At 33.7% G+C, this 22,072-nt stretch overlaps 1 protein-coding gene across 4 annotated transcripts in view; it reads left to right on the top strand.

Annotated features, from left to right (window-relative positions):
* SPOCK3 (SPARC (osteonectin), cwcv and kazal like domains proteoglycan 3) overlaps nucleotides 1–22,072 on the top strand; it is a 469,574-nt gene that overhangs the window by 291,316 nt on the left and 156,186 nt on the right. For all 4 annotated transcript variants that reach the window (XM_032855450.1, XM_032855451.1, XM_032855449.1 and 1 more), the window contains one exon: nucleotides 15,051–15,165. In XM_032855450.1, coding sequence (XP_032711341.1) covers nucleotides 15,051–15,165 — 115 coding nt within the window. The remainder of the gene's footprint in view (nucleotides 1–15,050; nucleotides 15,166–22,072) is intronic.

Here is a 22,072-nt window from a genome sequence, read left to right as displayed (position 1 = left end):
TGTTGGGAATAAGTGAATTCCTAAATTCTCACCTAAAATGAAACAAGAATCTAAAAGACAGACTCATAGGTAGAATATTATTTAATTTTTACAAAACTCAATTCCCAGCCTTTTAGAATTTTTTGGTACCTGTTTATTTAGATTCAAACTTTGTAAAGAATATTCACCTTCATTGGATCTGACACATCCAACATTGTTTTCAAGGAAACCCAACAATGTATTATGCACTGATATTTAAGCATTTTAAGTCATATTTAGTTAATTTATATAACTATGTTATTAACTTATTGGACAGACTTCAGGAACAAAAATAGTGAAGTGGTAGTAAGCATGAAACTTGGCTGACAGAAATGAGGATGTTTGTAGTCATTTATTAGTGTTCAGTGTTTATTTAGCAGACTTTGGAAATCAATTATTTCCCTGCAGGTCAACTGAGGGTAAACTTTCAATGTAATTTTCTTGTTAACCCAAAAAAAAAAAAAAAAAAAACGCATTCAGATGAAACCAACTGATATGTTCTTCTGTAAATATTACACACTTGGGTTAAATATCATTACCAAATAAAGGTGAAATATAATTTCTAAATCAGCTGAATATGAACAAACAGAAATAATCACTGAATTTTCATAAGGAAATTTCATAAGTAAAATATTGCATAAAAATAAATATTAATTATTTTGTTCTTCAATCCTTATTTTCTTCTCAGTATATTCTATATGTATAGAATATAAAGTGCTGGGCATTTAGTGTTTTATATATACTAATTCATATTATTAGTGTATTTAAATGTACACAGAAAGGTAAGCGAAATAATTTATAGTGATCAATGATTTTTGTTTTCCAAAAAAAAAGGAAAATTAAGAAAACTAAGTTCAAACATGAAAACCATGTGCCATGTCTATAAAGCATTGTTAGAACAAGCTAACTGCTTCTATTGTTAAATATTCAGATAAGTCTTCCACCCTCTCAGTTACAAATAATGCAATATGTTATTGCTGTGGCAGTGGGCAATTTTGCCTTGCTTCTAAATTGTTTCACTCACTAAATCATTTTTCTGCAACTAGTATTATATCGAAGAAATTTAACTTCATTTTTATTTTCTAGTATAATACACTTTAATACCATAATTAACTTTGTAATTATAGACTTGCTGAAGTTAAGTGACCACGCTGTATTTTTGAGTGTTAGTTCTCTAATCTCTCCCCATACTCTAAATATCTGCCCCTTTTTCTCCAGGAGACTGCTCTATGGATTATGTTATAACTCTCTTTCTTTAACACAGACATAGGAATACTTTCTTGGCTTAAGACTCTTGAGTTATATATGTTGGTAACTGCCATTCAATGAGTGTAGAATAAAGTTTTAATTAACTTCTAAATTTATATTTTGATGTATTTTTGAGATTACAACCTTTTTATTTTTGTGTTAATGACTGTGACTTTCACAAAACTCAAGTGGTATTTATAGGTTTTTTTTTGGTAATGGTACTAATTATTTTTAACTCCTTAGGAAGATGAAAATTTGGCAAATCTATGTCTGTTTCACATATTTGTCTTTGAAATGTTGATAATCAATAATCTAAATCTAAAAGATTTTGATCGAATGGTTGGTGGCTGCCATACCCTTTTCAGCGATTACATGGGCAAATTATGTATTTTCTCACAATCTTTATAGATACACTCTGTGATCGCAGAATGTTGTAATGTCCTTTAATTTCCCTCCACCATAAATGCTCTTTACCGAGGAAATTAGTCTTGTTATGTGAATTGGCAGTGGCTTAAATATGCTATTGCATCTGAAGCAAGCCAATTGAACAAAAGCAAACCAAAACTGGGAAGCAAAGAATTATAATATAGAAACTGGGAGGGAAAAAAGAGACTGTCAATAGCTAGAATCAAGAAATTTGAAGATGAACACCTTGCAAAAGAATGTAAGAGTAGGCTTTATATGAAAATATTGTGACGTAGATGAATTGGAAGATCTTCTAGACACCTATACCACCAGTAAAAATAAAGTGGGAAGTATCTGTCATTGAGAACTAAGAATATGAAAAGTAGCCCATTTCTCTCTGAAGTAGATTTGGGTAATCAGGCTATTGTTATGGTATAATATTTATACCTCTGAAACTCCTCTTTATGGATCTGGGTTTTTGGATTTCACTACCTCTAAACAGAGGTCAAGAAAGCTCTGGTATAAGAAGTAAAAGTTAAGGGATTTCATGTAGGCAGTATTCTTGATACTTGGAAGCCCAACATAAATTCTTTCTATAGAAAAGTATTGGTAATCCAAGCACCTAAGGATCCCCCAGATTTTATTCTGCCAACTTTTTGCTTAATCTAAGTAAATAAGTATTATAAATGGAAATGACAAGTTAATATAACACAAATAAACCAATAAACAAGATGAGAAAAGACAATAAGAGCAAGAATGAACAATGCCAACAACAGTAACAGCAAACATATTTAAGTTTCAGATATCTAAAATACTAAAATCATTAGATAAATAATTAGATATATTGAAATATACAAATACTATATAAAATATTTTAAATGTGTGAAATGTTTAAAGACTTAAAGTGGTATTGAAATATACAAACAAGACCAATATAATTTCAAAAAATATTAAATTTGTAAAAGAAAAAAAATATAATTTATTCAACTCAAATAAAACTTTTTAATTAAGTAAAATGGCTAGATTAAATATCAGATTAGTTGAAGAGAATTAATGACCCATGATATATGTGTATGTGAATATAGATATATATGTATAAAACAGAAAATATTTTAATAAAAATAAGCTGTTATATGTGTAATTATGATTATGTGTATTGCACAAAAATAGCTCACATATTTCGGAAAATACTTCAGAAGAAATTATCCAAAAAGGGAATTAAAAAACAGAAAGTAGAATTAAAATGTATAAAAATTATTCTGAAATACAAAATGACAAGCCAGAAATAATAAGGTGGAGAAAAATAATAAAAGAAAAATTGAACACTTTTCAGAAATGTTGAAAGGCATGAATCCATAATATAGGAAGTACCATGTGTACTAAATAAGATAAATAAGAAGAAATTCAAATCCAGACACACTGTAGTAAAATGACAGATTATCAAAATAAAATCTAACCAGATAAAAAAACTTTAAAATATTGTGTAATTATACCAGTAAAACTTATCTCAACGGAATAATGGGATTTTAAAAATAGTGGGAAAATACATTTGAAATATTGAAAGAAAATTTTTAAAAATTCAAAACAAGTACTTCAAGAGAAAATATTGCCTAAATTTCCTACACAAAAATCCTTGAAAAAGATTGTGCGGAGCAAAACAGCCAAGGATTCTGATTGCAAGAAATGCAAAAATATCAGTGACGCATGGAGACTTACCTCCAAACAATATCCCATTTCTCATCTCCACATATTTTTGGCTTCCAGAGAATTTACCTGTAAGTATACCATGCCATCAACCATTCCAACTAAAATGATCAACAGATGCTGGGATCAAATCCATTCAGTTTGTGTCATGCAGCCTTTAATTAAGGCTAACAGCCAGGAAGCTCCAAGCAGAAGAATGAATCCAACCTACTTACGACATTGACCTCAACATTGTCTCCCTTCCCGCTCCAGGGTCGTGGACCAACTACTTGACCAAATCCCACAAACCATCAAGGTTTACCTTAGAAATCTAGGTGGCTTTTGCCTAAATTTTCTGTCTCAGTCTTTGTCCTTGGCTTGAGGATTTAATCCATGTAGAGCAGGCAGCTTTAGCGATGGCACAGACTCCTACTTGGCCTGCAAGGAGGAACAACTACCCAAAAACCCCTGTTCAGTGAGTTGAGGGTGATCTGGATGCCTTCTAGGAACAATGTGGTATCATTGATCACTTAAGATCAGTGACAAATTTATATCAACTTTTTTTTTTAAGATTTTTTATTTATTTATTTGACAGAGAGAGAGCACAAGCAGGGGGAGCAGCAGAGGGAGAGGGAGAAGCAGGTTACCCCCTGAGCAAGGAGCCAATGCAGGACTCGATCCCTGAGCCGAAAGCAGAGGCTTAACCATGTGAGCCACCCAGGTGCCCCTATATCAACTTTTCTAATCAGGTATCTTGTGTTACAGAGAGAAATTCTTGCAAGGTGTTCCAAAAAAATGAGTCCATTATGCCACTTGGAACTGAAGAAGTGTAGATTCATTGAGGAGAGATCTTGGTTTTCTGAGCTACCTGATTTACTGGTGGTGCTTCCTACACAGGTGAAGTTCTCTTAGACCACTGCTGAGTTGCAAATCACCATGTTTACTGTATTGAGGGCTATTCGTGCCCGGAATTCCATTCAAGAGAACAGTCCCAGCAGTGTACATGGTGTCCAGGAAACAAAATATTATTAAAAGTGCTATGACCTGCAAGTAAGAATTACATTTTTCAAGGGACACAGATTGACAGTACATCAAATGTGACCTTCCAGCCCACCGGAGATGATTGATTTTCCAACTGAATTAGCATAATCAATTCTACTCATTGTTTTTTGGAGTGCTGCTTGAAAGCAGTCTGTTCAACCTGTCCTATTTTTCGAAGCAACCAACTGGTGGGATTGAGCCATCTCATTGAATGATTGAAAATGGAAGTGGGAAAGACTTTGGGAGGTACTGGCAGGTGCTTTGTGTGGAACGTTCAGGAGCTGGTGCCACTCCTTTCTCTTTCTGATAGACTTCTCAGTTAAGTTAAACAGAATAGAGAAGCAAGTGTCTAGGGAAAGGAAAATCCAGTAGTTACATTTAATGCACTTGCAACACTTTGGGAAAACCATACAAGGGCACATTCCTTGAGGAGGAAAGAAATATGGGTGGCTCTGAAAGACAAAAGATCATGAATTAATGTCTCTCCTTTGGCCATTCCTCACAGGGTTTAAGGTGTTCCCTCCCTTTGAGGTTGTTGCTTTCCCTCCATAAACACAAAATTACATTACAAAATTACCATTACAAAAGGTGAAATTCCCCCATTTCTTCCTCTCAACGTCTAAACTCTCTACATAAATATTATACCTAGAGGAGTCCAGTCCAGTAGGGACAAGGGAAGTAAAAGTTAGAGAGACTCATGGTGCTCCCAACTTTGAGCTGCATGAACTACTGTCAGGAGACTTGGTGAGCAATGTGATCCAGGACCCTGTTAATCCAACAAGACAACCCAGGTGGCTGAGTCAGAAGTAAGCTTGAATTCCCAAGGTCCCCTTTAGACAGGCTGTCACCTTCAGGGTACAGCAACCAGGCCAGGATGAGGTAGCTATTAGAAGAAGGAAAGAAAAAGCCTGAGTATTTAAGATAGGTAAGTATAACCTCTTTTCATCCTATTCATTACTAAGAAACCAGCTGAGAGGATAAGTTCCTTTTCTGGAGACAGAAAAATTCGGGGACAAAACTGCTTTGCTAAAGTGAGGGATGCAGAGTCAGAAAAATTTTTGAGATTTTTTTTTTAAGAGACCATACAAATGCTTACAATATCAGATGCCCATGGACAATAAAGGGGCATGGAAGGTGTGTTAGATGCCTTACTTGCCAGCCTGCTTAGTAACTTTATGATAAAACCTACACTGTTGTCAGGCTACAGATTATCCAAAAAGTCAAACATATGACACATGTTGGTTTCACAGGACAAAATGTCATCGCCAAAATCAACAGATAGAACTGGAATAGGAAGAGCACGATCTGAAAAAAGTATCAACAGAGACTTGTAGCTGAAAGGGTCCTTTAAGGTAGTGGGGCCCTGAAGGTCAGGAGTGTAACATAGCTTGTGGGATAGCTTCTAAATAAGCCTGTTGGTTTGGCTGATATAAAAGGAAAAAGTAAAATGACCAAGGCAGGAGCATACTCTTTTCAATACCCAAAGAGCCCAGTTAGGTGCTTGGACTGCTTTTTGGTGGTGATGACTCAAGAGATAACAGTTTTCCTTCACTATTGGTGAGACTGAGTGTTGTGAATCCATCCAAATGGTCATTAAAAAAAAAAAAAAAAAAAGACGTTTACTTAGCAAATGGGCTTCTGATTTTGTCAGGAGTTCATTCAGCCATTCTTGTTGACAGAAGTATAATAATATTACAGTCTAAATCATTGTGACTGAAGCTTCTGATTTTCTAACAATAGGACTTCATCTGTGTAGAGAATGTTAGAGTTTATTATAGTACATCAATACCTATTACATATTAGGCTGCAGAAGCAACAGCAACATGCACTGAATTGGTTAAAAAATCCCCACAAGAAATGTCATGTTGGCTTACCTTCAATATTGCAAGTGTACCCAAGCCCCATCAGTGGAATCCAGGGTCACCTTCCCCAACAGAACCAAGTGTAATGGATGGTGCTTGCATCCAACATAGTCACAGATTTTTTAATCTCTCACCTACCCCAAAGTTCCTCAGTACAATTTGGATGAGTGTACATGGCTTCTGTCTCATTTGGAAATAGATAAACCTTGGCTCTAATATCAATATAACACTAGATTCCTCCACCTGCCGGAGGCTAGTGAACAATAACCAAAGCACTATTTGAACAGTTTCAGCCAATCTTACTTATTGCTGCTCAGGCTCAGAATTTTCAGTAGCAGATAGAACAGTAGGGTGATCCTTTTTCCACTTTTGGCTCATGACTCAGGTGAGAGCATTCTGAATATTCACTCCTGGATCAAGGACAGTCTTCTCATATCTTCTGATCTGGTCCACAGTGCTTAATATCCTTTCACTTCCAGAAAGCCCTGTCTCCAGAAACAGCCTATCCTCATTGACAAAAGAACTGTGAAAGGTCTAAGATTTTTACCCTACTTGCAAATACATGCCACAGTTTATGAATACTGGCAGAAGACCTAAGACTCCTGGGTCAGAGACAAAGCAACTTATTACTTATGACACAAGGAGAATAATGTTTATATTTGTGACAATTCTCCTTCCCTACAAGTCCCAAAGATCTATGCAGAGTAGCCTAGTTGGGTGTTCCACACACATTGGGTTCGTATCACAGCTAAGGAAATCTGGATATTTCATAATGGACTGCAAACAAGCCTGCTCAAACTTTGCCCTATTGGGAGACATTATTTTTATTTTACTGGGAAGCAAACAAACCTGCCCTTTCTTCCCAATAGGAGGCAGAATTATCTCTACCTTGCAAAGATATTGCCATACAAACAAAATCAAAGATACAATACCAAACAAAAGGCTATCAAATGCCTCTGCTCCTGAGATATACAGAAAGAAAGGAGATCTATAGGGACTTGTCTTCCAATACTACAAAATAGTAAGGTAGCTCTACAGTGTCCAAAAAAACCCCCTAGATTTCCCAATGAAAGCCATAAAAGATGAAGATTATTACAGGACAATTATCATGTTAATTCACCTAGAAAATCTAATAGAATAAATCTCATCTTATATGTATATAATAAAATAATTTCAAGATCTGTAAAGCAATTTCTATAGGGAGACATTATTGAATCTCACTCACATATCGTAAGATTCCAACTAACTAATAATAACTAATTCTTCTCTTCGTTATTAGTGGAGATTCAGGGAAAGAAAAAAAAAAAAGTTGGGTTCCTTTCTTCCTCTTCCTGGCCCAAAGTTAGTGGATCCACTGCACAGTGGTGAATAGAGAAGGGTTGAACTTTATAATATAGCGTGGACGTGTGGGGTATTTAGTGGGGAATGTTCCTGGAATTTCTATGCTTAAGAGATGGCCAGCAAGCTATGAGACTGTTCTCTTAGACAATTTAGAAAATAGAATGATCATATAAGTAAATCTGTGTTTCTCATTATTGGAGAAAGTACTTACAAATACAGAAAATGGGAGGCTGGAAAGAATTCTGAGATGTTGGATTGGAATTGGAGGTATCACAACACATTAATAAAAGAAAGAACAAGAACTATATGATACTCTCAATAGATGCTGAAAAAGCATTTGACAAAGTACAGCATCCCTTCCTGATCAAAACTCTTCAAAGTGTAAGGATAGAGGGCACATATCTCAATATTATCAAAGCCATCTATGAAAAACCCACCGCAAATATCATTCTCAATGGAGAAAAACTGAAAGCTTTTCTGCTAAGGTCAGGAACACTGCAGGGATGTCCTTTATCACCACTGCTATCCAACATAGTAGTAGAAGTCCTAGCCTCAGCAATCAGACAACAAAAGGAAATTAAAGGCATCCAAATCGGCAAAGAAGAAGTCAAACTATCACTCTTCGCAGATGATATGATACTATATGTGGAAAACCCAAAAGACTCCACTCCAAAACTGGAATTGGAGGTATCAGTATGAACTCATATTGAGTTATGTTTGTTTTGTTTCGTTTTTTAGTTTTAAAAATGTATATATTTTATATATTTTAATATCTATTAAAATATATATAGAGAGACACACACTTGGGATTAGTTATAGATATATTTGTATTCATGTGTATCCTAGAAGGATACTTGTTTATTTAGAATATTTAAGAAATTATTAACTTCTGAAAGGTTAACTAGGTTTTTTCCACTATCTTTGTCTCACTTTACTTTTGCTGTTTTTCCTTTTTATCTTCACCTTTCCTATATAAACTCACCCCTCATAATCAAACTCATCTCTCATAATGTTTTGATCACCCCAGTTAGCAGGTCCTTCCTCTTTTCCGTAGTCAACATTGCCAGGATTCTTCCTTTCCAAAGGTGCCGATGAGCTGTGGTCTTAGATGCACATGTATTCCTGTAGTGAGTCAATAGAGGGCGCTCCCGAAGTAATGTCTTCCCAAGTTTACTCAGGTTTGCTCAAGAGGAAAAGTTTACATAGTGGAAAAAGGAAGTCTTATGTGATTATACCTTTTTGTTAAAACTACGTGCACCGCTGTTTCCCTATCTTTCCATTCCAAGATATTCCAAAGTTTATCACTGATATCAGTGCATAAAACTCTTCAGGAACGATAGACCATTAAACGTGTATCTTAGCTATAAGAATAGCACATAATTTTAAATAGGTTCTCAGTATTTCTTAAGCATAATAAACAAGAAATTTCCTCAAACTTATGTTCATTGAAATAGTTAATATCAAAATTTAAGTGTGTAAACCCCATAGATATTGAAATGTATGCCCAAGCTACCACACCTTAATATTTTTATGTTTATATGATTGTTAAAGTCATTGAACAAACTTTGAGGTCTTCAGAGTCTTTTCTCTTGTTAGCTAAATTTAACTTTCTATTCTGAATCTTTCATGCCCTTGTGTGTTCTTTTAAAATACATCCCTTGTTACTTGTTACCATTCTTTTATTTTTTATTTATTTAATTTTTTAAGATTTATTTTAGAGAGAGAGAGCATGCTCCAGTGGGAGGGACAGAGGGAGAGAATTTTCGAGCAGACTCCCTGCTGAGCACAGAGCCCCACACTGGGTTCAATTCCATGACCCATGAGATCATGACCTGAGCTGAAACCAAGAGTCAGAAGCTCAAATGACTAAGCCACCTGGGTGCCCCTTATGGCCATTCTTAAAAAAAAAAAAAAAAAAAAAAAAAAATCACTCCCATTTATATCTGTAAAAATAATTTCTTCTCATATATAAACCTAATTTTTTGGAGTACTTGGTAGCATGACCTTCTATTTTCACCCATTTCTTAATTATTTTTAACCACTCTGCACCCTTCTTGGAAAGTTTGAGTGGTTATCTGTCAATGCCCATATTTTATACTAACATAAACAATGAAAATAAAAATCAAAATAAGTTAAAATGATTTCATTGATATTATGTATATATTATATAAGTCATCCAACTGTGTTTTGTAGGTTTTATTTTAATTGAAACTATTACTTATAATTGAAAGCGTGTTTTATCTGGAATAATTTAAACAAGAATTTTGGTTTGATGATAAAATTTGTACAACTTAAGAGAAGGAAATAATTATAAAATAAACACCCTGTATTTTTGATTCTTAAAATTTCTAAATCTATTACCAGGTTTTATAATCTAAGATATCTGTTTACAACATCCTGACAAGGAGGAAAACGCATATATGAACACTGCATTGTGAACACAGATCACAAAGTCGAGACACTTGATAGCACATGACCTTATAATTCAAGTAAATCAGTTAGTCATATAAACAACAGCAAGGTTTCTTTATATGTGTATATTCACAATCTCAGTTTAGATGAGGGAATATACAATCCTGACATCCTAGGACTACATTGGATTAAACCGTATTTAAGGCAGAATGTAATACAGCCATTCCATGTACATAATCAGATACTCTTCAAAGAGAGACCATTTGAAACAGTAGTGCATCAGTTCTGAGTCCATAATCTAATCCATGTGTCAGGGTCAGGTCGCTTTCTCTTTGGTATGTTCTAATGTTGCACTGTAAGATACTGTAAGGTCTGTGCCAAATGAGAAATTTCTTTTTTATATATTGAGATGCATTCAATTTGGAAAGAAAAATAAAATATTTGTAATAATAATTCCTGTTTGGAAAATCAGAGATATATTGATTCAAAAATAATGTACATTTGTTGTTTCATTTTTTCCTGGCTGTTCTCCTTAGTCAGATAGTCTAGTTGCCAACTGATACAATATTTTAACTGGTTCATGACTACATGACAAGGATTATAAATTTATTAACCTGGGTTAAAGGGTCCTTCTGTCCTTATGTCATCTCATCCCAGCTTAAATTCAACTAATCTTTTTAATACCCAATTTCTAGATGTCTGATAGAAACATATTGAGGTGTAAGAGAAAATCGACTTGCATATCATCTAGCCATAAATATTGCTTAAATTAAAGACTTTAACATTCTCAGGACTCTTTTGGTTCTTTTCTCATTTTGATTTTGCTTAATAGCATCTATGCTCACATCTCTAGTGTTGTCTCTGTAAAGGATTTACCTCTCTCTCCTCAGAGAGACTGTGGACTCTGAGGAACTAACTGAGGGTTTTTGGGGGGGAGGGGGTGGGAGGCTGGGTGAGCCTGCTGGTGGGTATTGTGGAGGGCACGTATTGCATGGAGCACTGGGTGTGGTGCATAAAAAATGAATTCTGGAACACTGAAAAGAAATTCAAAAAACAAATTTAAAAAAATTAGGAAGATGAGTTTAACCTGCCTCATGTCACAGGTTGACCCTGTATTAAGAGGTATGCTATAACATTGGTATGTAAAATTTAGTTTCCCAAAATAAAATTTCTGGTGAGAAAAGGAGATATTTGTCCAAAATAAATGGGGTGTTATTTCTTAATGAAAAGTAGAGTGACAGAGAAAACAATGGGGTAGTTTCTACTTTAGAGCATAGGGTTGCCAAAAGTTTTTGCTGTGCTTAACTCCCTGCTTGTTATTTATGCTACAATAATAACATGTGCATGTAATTGGTAAATCCCAATGAATGAATGGATTAAAGTCTAAATCAAGTCTTTTTTTCCTCCTCTGGTTGTCTTTGCATGGGAAACACCAAAGTAGGGATCAGAAAAACCCTAGAGAAGACATATACTTGCAAAGGAGTTAGAGCAGACTATGAGGAATTCTATTCATGCGAGCTCAGATCATATCTCAGATATTGATAAAGATATATAATGTAATATTTTAGTCCAAGGTAGATTAAAACAAACACTAAAAAAGTGATTCATGATATTACAAATTTTTAATTTATTTTTTATTTGAATCAAAATTTTTATTATTACAAAAAGAAGCAGAACATTGTTGCAATTTTTAGCTACTGCTAATTATATACTTGTTCTTCATGAGAAGCACTATAAAATAATGCTCAAATTCCATGTTAGCCATATATTTTTGATCAGTTGAATAAAATTTTTTTAGCTTTATTTGAAAGGCTTTATTTATATATTTATTTATTTAAGATTTTATTTATTCATTTGAGAGAGAAAGAGACAGCACAAGCAGGGGGAGAGGCAGAGGGAGAGGAAGAAGCAGACTCTCCTCTGAGCAGGGAGACCAATGCGGGGCTCGATCCCAGGACCCTGAGATCATGATCTGAGCCAAAGGCAGATGCTTAACCATCTGAGCTACCCAGGAGCCCCTGAAAGACTTACTTTTTAAAAAATATATCTGTCTTACCTCAGTGATCAAAATATAATGCATCAAACTGCGTAACACAGTGTTTGACACAGAGGGATACATCAGTGAAAGTCATCATTTATAAGCTGTGTATTTTGTTTTAGCTCATTTGTCTTTGTTTGTTTCTGTTTTCTTTTTCTTTTTTTTTTCTGGATAATTTAAGAACTTGTAACTGGGAGTTTATGCCATTGTTTTTTTCGTTCGTTTGTTTGTTTGTTTGTTTAATCTTACTGCATTACTTTAATGAATGACCAAGAAAAAATTCTTAAGGAAATATGGAAGGGATTCTGAGAGTTTAGTTAATTATTCATTGTCCAGAGCTAAATCAGGACACTATTGACATTTGAGGTCAGATAATGCTTTATTTGGGGGGCCTTACTTGTGTCTTGAGGCATGTTTAGCACCATTTCTGGCCTCCAGTAAGTGCTAGCTACAATCCCTCCTTCACAACTCTAACAACCAAAAAGGTTTCCAAGTGTCCCCTAGGGGCAAAATGACTTCAACTGAGAACCTCTGATCAAAGCCATTCAACAAGGCCATGGTGATTGCATTATCTTAAAAATCTACAATAATAGCCTGTCCCAGTGTCTATTACCCTGATGGTTGGGGTCTTTGGTATGGGCAGACCAGATCTCTCCTATAATAAGATCATATTTTCTTTTTTGATCCTGTGATTAAACAATTTATTTTAACTTGCTTTCCCTGACAAGTGTCAACTTTGACCATTAAAAAATCATTTTGCAGGGGCGCCTTGGTGGCTCAATGGGTTAAAGCCTCTGCCTTCGGCTCAGGTCATGGTCCCAGGGTCCTGGGATCAAGCCCCACATTGGGCTCTCTGCTCTGCAGGGACCCTGCTTCTTCCTCTCTCTCTCTCTCTGCCTGCCTCTCTGCCTACTTGTGATCTCTGTCTGTCAAATAAATAAATAAAATCTTAAAAAAAAAATCATTTTGCAGGCTTGCTTTTCACAGTAACTCCTACTTTAAATATTCTCAATACTCAGGGTCTTAGATAATCAGGAATGCATTAATCATGTCTTTCTCTACAGAATTTCCATTTTTTGGTAATTATAAACTAATGAGCATGCCCTTTATGTGATATTTTAGTTCACTTATACCTTTATAAATATTTCAGCTTTGTGATAATTAAGTAAATTGAATGTCATTAATTAGAAATCCAATCAGTGGGTGTAGCTAAAAAAATATTTTAAAATAGTACTTTTAATGTCCTAACATTCTTTGGATAAAATTCTTCATGCTGTTTTTTGAAAATCAATCCATAAGTAAATAAAACTAACTGGTTTTCTGATTACAGGAAATAGATTCTTACAACTATCAACAATGGGGTAGATTTGCTTTCCTTCTGATTCTGTTGGTCTTTATAGAAATGTATAAAGGAAAAAAAGTGTTTGATAGAACCATTGTGAAAAAGAAATTGTTTTATCTATAAAGTAATTCTTTTTCAAAGCTGTAATGTCATCACATGCAAATTTTAGACAGCTTAGAAATTTTTTTTTTATGTCAAAGAAAGTTATCTAAGAGTTGAAACTTTTTAAACTCACAGCTCATGTATTTTTGTTGTTCACTCAGTTACTTTCGGGCTTTCATTTTCTTTGAATTAAAAAAATCACTTTTAAAATAAACCACATTTAGAATATAAATGAGTATGGCATAACACATTTTTGAAGACAGCTAACATATTTTCAAATTTTAAACTTTAATATTAGCTATAATTAATATTGACTTTTGACTTTGTTCACATACCATTTACAATTGTTCTTGAACTTTTCTTAAATTATGTCATGAGTCAGAATTTCATATAAACAGATCCAGTGTTCTAAAATATTAAGTTAAAAGAAGTTAGAGTAAAAAATATTACATTTAAGTTCTCAAAGTTTTATATAACTTATCTGGCTTTCATTAAAGTGCTTTTAATTTCTTATCTATTTTTACTTTTGATTTAGCCATTGGGCATTTTAATTACATTCAAAATTCACTGTGATTTTACAAGTTAAAATCATTTCCTTAATTACTGAAACATTGAATAATAATAAAAAATTATTTTTCGAAAGGGTTTATTCTTCCAAAAAGGCGCATCAAGCCATTACATATATAATCCAAATATAATAATTTTAACTCATTTGTTGAAAGGCTAGTTATGAATTTTGCCTGTCCATTAGAGAGTTATTTGACAAAGAAAAAATGTTTTACAGATATGAGTAATGTGATTAGTCATGGGGTGTACTCACTGTTTCTTGGTATCAGCTGAAGCTGAATTAAATTAGTCACTGCTGCATTTGTCGATTGGAGCCAGAAAGTCTGCCCTATTTAATTTGAAAATAATTTGCACTGAGTAAATTTATGGACGTAGCCATTAAAGAAATCACATTACTTCAGAATTAGCAAGATCTATTTCTTTTAGAGTAGGAAGGCAATTTTGCCTCTTAAAAGATGGAGTAGGTTTACAATTTTTAAATCATGTTAAGTTGAACAGTTCTGAAATATTAACGAGTTAAGGATACTCAGGCTTAAAATGCTACAAAGAGCAATGTTTACAAACAAAACCAAAACAAAATTTAGCTAAACTAAAGAAAACAAAACAAAACTTCATGTGCCATAATAATTTTGACTAATTTAATTCAGACTTTGTTAACGTCTGAGAGCCCAGGTCATGGTAGCTACCACTCTAGGAAGACCACCTGTTTAATTCTTAAAGCTCTATAGATTCAGTGTTATTATTCCAATGATCTATATGAGAAAATCAAGGCTGAAAACATTTAAGAAACCAACTCTAAATGTCACATTTAGGAATTAGTACTCATAGAATTGAAATCAGATGTAATGTTCTTCCTTCCATATTATTTTTCCATTTGTCTTTTCCATAGCATGTGTAATAGAATTACCAGTGTGCTATTGCTCCTTTCTTGACTTGTATTGATATAACTAAATGTATCTAAATGATTATTGTTTTTTCTCTTTGTATACAGTGCAAACTAGAGCATCAGGCATGTGTCTTAGGAAAACAGATCTCAGTCAGATGTGAAGGACGTTGCCCATGTCCTTCATTTAAGTCCACAAGTACAAGCAGAAATGTTAAGAGAGGTAAGTGATGAAAATTTATTTATAGTTTTGCATTTGTTTTCCCTATTAAGATGTTTTGCAATAAATGTTGTCATTAAATACAAAATGAAGTTTACTACTTAACATTAATACCCAATAGTAAGTATATTGTAAATGAACTTTCTTTTTAGTCGCAAGTATTATGGCAAGTAATATTTTTCTAATATCTATTTATCTTGATAGTAACAGATGGATGTTTCTTTCCTAGATGTTCATCATATATAGGAAATCTAAAGCTATACCTTCTATAAATTACTGTGTCTAAAATGTGTTTGATATTCCTTTTTTTTTTAATTTTGGAGCAAGTCAGTGGTAAAGTAGTAGGTGATAAAGTAGTTTGATCAGATGTGAAACTAGTCAGTTAGTACAATCCTTTTAAAATAAAAATGTTTACCTCATATATGTGGGTGTGTGTAGAAATTCATACTGAAATGATTTCATAAATTAAACTTTCTTTTGACTAGGAATGGAGTCCTTAGATCTTTTCTTTTTATTAGTTTGATGTCTAATAATAAAATAATTAAATACATTTAACTCCCTATGTGTTATTGTATACAATTTGATCTTTTGTAGATCATTTATTATAACTTATACAGTATTATTTACATGTTTGAATACTGTTTATGCCTTTAAAAATATCTCCCTGGCAGTTTCACTTCTTCACAGCTATAGATAAGGAAGGAAATAGAGGGACTAGATGTTCCTTTAAGTCAAAGACTATTTTATAGAGCATCATCATCATTTATCATATATTTTGCAATCATATGAATCTTGTAATTTAATAGTTATTACTGTGGGTCCTTAATGCAGAGAATTGAATTTTGTTGCCCTTTTTATGGCAAATACAAATAATTGATTAGCAGATAGGAAAAATCTTAGTTAATATGAAGTTCATTTGATATAAACTACATATTTTGTTAAGCAAGCACGGTATACTTGATATTCCATGTTATAGTACCACGACAAATATTTTATTACAGCTAAAGGGTATTTTTTAAAGTTTTTGTTTAAATTCCAGTTAGTTAACGTACAATGTAGTATTAGTTTTAGGTGTACAATATAATGATTATAAAGCCTTTGAATTTTAATCATACCATTTATATTGGTCTTTACTTATTAGGTAATTTAAGATTTAAAAAAATGGAAACCTATGTTATCATATCACCTTTAATAAGGCAATTAAGTCAACTTTAATACTGAAAAGCAAATTGACGTGGAAATTCATGGTGAGCTAGTGCTTAAACATTAGACAATGTGCACAATGACAACATGTGGTGAAAGAAAAGGTCGAAGCTGCCTTCCAAGAACCCTGTTCTTTAAGCCTCACCTTTGTTCCCTATACCAGCTTATGTCCAGCTTCAGAGCTTGCTTCCTTCTGGATTCCCCACCCTCCATATCCCCTATCCACTCTTTCTAGCATAGTCCAAATTAGGATATTCAGCATAACCTTGGATATATTAATCAGCTCCCATATAATTAAGAGCTAACTATAGTTTTCCTTCAACTGAACTACATTAATCTCTCTGTCTTCCTTATACCCACTCCCTATTTATATAATTGAATACATTTTCCTCTGAAAATCACTTCAGGTACAAAGTAAATCTTACCTTGGTATTCAGTATTCATGTCTCATTCTTTTCACTGGAGACTATTAAGAACATTTGAAAAGGAGTAGCATAATTAGCATATTCCTCTGATACATCATACTCTTCAACAAGGTTTCCTTCAAGAAGACTCCTACTTTTGGGGCACCTGGGTGGCTCAGTGGGTTAAGCCTCTGCCTTCAGCTCAGGTCATGATCTCAGGGTCCTGGGATTGAGCCCCGTGTTGGTCTCTCTGCTCAGCGGGGAGCCTGCTTTCCCCTCTCTCTCTGTCTACCTCTCTGCCTACTTGTGATCTCTGTCAAATAAATAAATAAAATAAAATTTAAAAAAAGAAGGCACCTACTTTTGAACTTATGTTTGAATGAGAAGGTATGTTTGATGTTGATCAGTATATCCTATCCTCCCACAAACTGCAAAAGGAACTTAATATGCTTTAAATATGAAAAGTAACATATTTGAGAAGAGGATCCTTGTGAGTAAACAATGATTGTTTCATGTTGCTCAGATTCTCTGGGAGATGTTTATCTTAATATGTCCAGAAGGAAACTTTTCTTAAAGTCATATTGTCAGGGGATAAAGATCACTTTTGTTCAATTGTGTGTGGAAAGAGAGGCAAGAAGAATTTAAAATAATCCTGTTCTGATGGATTGTCAGGGCAAAGCGAGTACAGGATTTTGCTAGCTGCTGTGGAAAAGCAGTACAGAAAATTGTAAATGCCATTTCTACACAGTGTCAAAGGCCAAGAGACATGGGAAATGTAAAATTTAGTTCAATATCATTTCTAATCTTTCAACTGCCATTTACATTAGAAGCATGCCTTCAGTAGACTGACTTTGGCAGTGCAGGAAATTCTGTTTAATAACATCTCTGTTTTAGGAAAGTGAGGAAGAAACTACCAATAATGAAATAGTTTTAAAATCTTTCTGGTTTCCTGCATTTGAGATCAAATTGACACCATATTATGTTTTCACTATATTAAAGCAGAATAAATTCTTCAAGACTACCTGTATTCTATAAAAACTAATAAAAATGCATTTCCTTTATGAAGTAGAAAAAATTTTTCCTCTGTTCTCCTAATGTATTCAATAATGAATATGCACAAATTAGTCCAAGTATATACAGTCAACTAACAAAAATTTAAAAAATAGCTTATATTTTTGAAATTCCAGATTCTGAATTTACTTAGGTAAATAAGCACACCCCTTCTTCAATTGGTAACTTAATGATACACTTTTCTATTTTTCGAACCCATAAAATCAAGATTACAAAGCCATATGCTTCTATGTTCCTATAATGTATTACTTTCTGCCCCCCAGTCACCATTTTTTAAAGTTTATCATTTAGTACACACAGAGAATGATTATTTAGAAGGTTTATCAATTTCATTCAAAGACTATTGACATTTCAGATGATTTTTTAAGCTAACATATTTTATATGCTCAGGTTAATAAGAGATTCAAGTTGTGACCATGGTCTATGAAAAAAACATTTTCCACAGAACTTGCATGTAATATACAATGCAATCCTACATCTTAGAAGGGACTTGCAGGACCAAAGATTAAGAGCAATGGAAAGGACCTTAGAAAGTGTTTATTTTGTAGCTGGTAAATCTAGTTTCAAAGGAATATACCCTAGACATATTTTAGATGATCTACACAGCAGTGGTCTGTAAGCACAGTAAACTGTAGACCTATGATATGCCGTAAGTGTTTCATTAGGTTATTCACTTGACTGGCTACATTCAGAAGACCCTTTAAATGACATTTCCTTTTATTTCAAATTTGAGTATTCTAATCCCCCAAATACTTTTTTTAAAAAATAATTATGGGGGCGCCTGGCAGCTCAGTGGGTTAAGCCTCTGCCTTCGGCTCAGGTCATGATCCCAGCATCCTGGGATCGAGCCCCGCATCAGGCTCTCTGCTCAGCGGGGAGCCTGCTTCCCCCTCTCTCTCTGCCTGCTGCTGTGCCTCCTTGTGACCTCTCTCTCTCTGTCAAATAAATAAAAAAAAAATTTAAAAAGTTGAAAAAAATAAAAAATAATTATATATTCTATACAGCTATTATGGTTTGGTGTATCTAATCTCTTAAAAATTTTATTAATTTTAAATGATATCATTTTAATGCTTTTTACCCTCACCTCAACATGCATTTAAACACACTCACACACCTTCATAGTTTGAAATATTGAGTTGGGGTGGAGACAGCAAGAGAAATGAAGAGAACCCATAAAATATTTCAACATTACCAAAAATATAAAAGAAAACAAGTGTTGATGAGGATGTGGAAGAGAGGCAACACTTGTACACTGTAAATTGTAATAGCTATTGTGGAAAATAGTATGGAGCTTCCTCCAAACACTAAAAAAACTACCATATGATCGGCAATACCACTTCTGGGTATATAACCAAGAAAATGAAATCAGTATCTCAAAGAGATGTCTGTATTCCCATGCTCACTGCAGCATTATTTACAAGGTATGAGAACAACCTAAGTATTCAGTGTTGGGTGAATAGAGAAATTGTGATATGTAACATTCCATTCCATGTGTACACTAAAGAAGAAGATTCTGCCGAATGCAGCAACATGGATGAACCTGGACAACACTATGCTAAGTGACATAAGCCAGAAGAAGAAAGAAAAAAACTGCATAGTCTCTCTTATGTGGAGAATCTTTAAAAAGTTGAGTACATAGAACCAGAGAGTAGAAAAGTGGTTACCAAGGATGAGGAGATCGGGGAAATGGGGGAGAGGTTGGTCAAAGGGTGTAAAATCACAGTTACGAAGGTTGGAATAAGTCTAGAGATCCAAGGTACTGCATGTCAACTGTGGTTAATAACAACATTTTGAATATTAGAAACTTGCTAAGCGAATAGAAGACAGGTGCTCTCACCATACACAACATGCACACAAAATGGTAACTATGTGAGGACATGACATGTAAATTAGCCTGACTGGGTGATTTATAAAATGCTAATAAAAAATACCAGGTTGGTTTTTTTGGTCCTGTGGTTCACAGTTTCCATTACATCCTCATCTGAATTTTTTTGTACAACTCAAGTTTCCTTTTTTCAGAAATTGGGACTCTTGTAACTCAATCTTTTTCTCATTTTGCTTCCTTCTCTAAGAGTATCAGAATTGTTGGATGCTCAATCACTATAACTATTAGCCTGCATACTAGACTTGCTTGCTTCTAATTTTGATTGTGTGGGTATGTTTGTGTGTAACTCCTTTACAGAACTTCCGTTTTATGTGGGATAGCATAATTTATTGGCTGAAAGTATAGATTCTAGAATAGTTCTACATTGGGTGTGTAACCTTTGGCATTATATCTAAATTTATGACTCCCAGTTTTTTCATCTGTAAAACAGTATATATATGTATACACACACACACACACACACACACACACACACACATATGTATAAATTATAAAAACTTATGGATGCATTCCCTAAAATTAAACCATCTTTGAATTTTTATTTCATTTTAATCAATGACACTTGTTAAATGCTGTTGAATTCTAATAAAATATATAATTTTTCATACATTAAAAGACTTTTTTTTAAAGATTTTATTTATTTATTTGACAGACAGAGATCATAAGTAGGCAAAGAGGTAGGCACAGAGAGAGAGAGGAAGAGAGGCAGGCTCCCCGCCGAGCAGAGAGCCCGATGTGGGGCTCTATCCCAGGACCCCTGGGATCATGACCTGAGCCAAAGGCAGAGGCTTTAACACACTGAAGCACCCAGGAGCCCCTTAAAAGTCATTTTAAATTTTATTCTTATGCGTTTTTTATCCGATTGGAGAGATTTCATTTCTTTAATCTGTAGTATTTATACACGGGAAATTGTGCATTGAATGTTTGACATAACTTAGCATTTGAATTCTGTTGTGAAGGAGCTATTCTGGGTTATTTTCTTTGATAAATCTTCCACATTATTTTCATAACTACTGGTCTTTGCAGAGTGTATGTGTGTGTTTATTGTGTCACCTATATCTTTTTCATATAATTGTGCTAATTTATGCTTTCTCAAATGTCTGCTTATTTAGATTTTAAATATATTAATGCACGTTGTCCAGGATATCGTTTTTGTTAACTAAAAACACCCTCTCTAGTCATTTAAGATCTTCAGGAAAGTTATATTTTTAACTACAACTCTAAACACATTTGTTAACACCTATACCTTAATTCCTTCATTGTTTTTGCGATTATAATTTTGTGGAGTTTATTTAAAGATTCTTGAATTCTTCAGTACTTGCTTTTGCTATTTAGTTTGTATCAGAATTTGTGTGTATTAGTGTTAAGTTGGCACTATAGGTAGGACTAGAAAGTTAGAAAAAAGCAGTTTTGATTCATATGTTGCTGCCGAGGGCAACATAAAAACCTATTTTTCAAACATTGAGGCTTGATATGAGCCACACATTTTTAAGCACAATGGGTTTAACCATGAAGTACGAGGACATTGTGCTTGCTTTTGATCTTGCTTGGGACCCACATCAGGCACAAAGTAAAGAAGACATTGTTCTGAGTCCGTCTTATATCAGAGATCATAGTGCTCACCAAAGTCATGTGTGGAGTCACAGATCATTCAACAACAGGAAAAAAAAAAAAAAAAGAGCTCTTCTTGTAATGAAAGTTACTTCATCCAAGACTGATTAAAATGTTTTTAAATACATGTGGGAAGCATGTATTTAAACATGTTAAAACATAGAGGTTTGTCTCTTGACGTGCTAAACTAGAAAGCCTTATGGGTTTTATCCACAAAAGTTTTATGGGGATGAGTTCTGTGTTCTGACAGCCATTTTTCTCTCTGTTCACTTAATTGCTCTGGATCCTACAGAGCCCTATTAAGAAACATAATTTACTTAATTATTATACTATGATTATAAATAAATTTAAAGAAAGAACATCGAGTAAGAACTTATTTATGCCTTCTTCCAATTGGCAAAAAGAAAAATACTTTTAACATTTATTTCTCATATGGACTTTAAAAAATTCCTTTATGATGGAATGAATTTTCAATAGGAAACAGTTTAACATCAGTGTACTAATATGCTCTTAAAACATGCATATTTCTCCATGAAAAATAATATTAATAAATTATAAGTTCTTCCATAATTTTACTTTACTAGATTCATAGAAAAATAAAAAAATAAAATTAAATAAAATTATTGGGACATGTTAAAGGATAATTTATAATAAAAATAAAGCTTGATCTTTTGGAATATTTGAAGGATGTTTCTGGATGATTAAAATTAATATTTCTTTTTTTAAGATTTTATTT

This window comes from Lontra canadensis, unplaced genomic scaffold, assembly GCF_010015895.1.
Source record: "Lontra canadensis isolate GAN:19392208 unplaced genomic scaffold, GSC_riverotter_1.0 scaffold10, whole genome shotgun sequence".
Classification (NCBI taxonomy): domain Eukaryota; kingdom Metazoa; phylum Chordata; class Mammalia; order Carnivora; family Mustelidae; genus Lontra; species Lontra canadensis.
The sequence above is the reverse complement of the archived record's forward strand: the minus strand, read 5'-3'. Positions and strand labels throughout refer to the sequence as shown.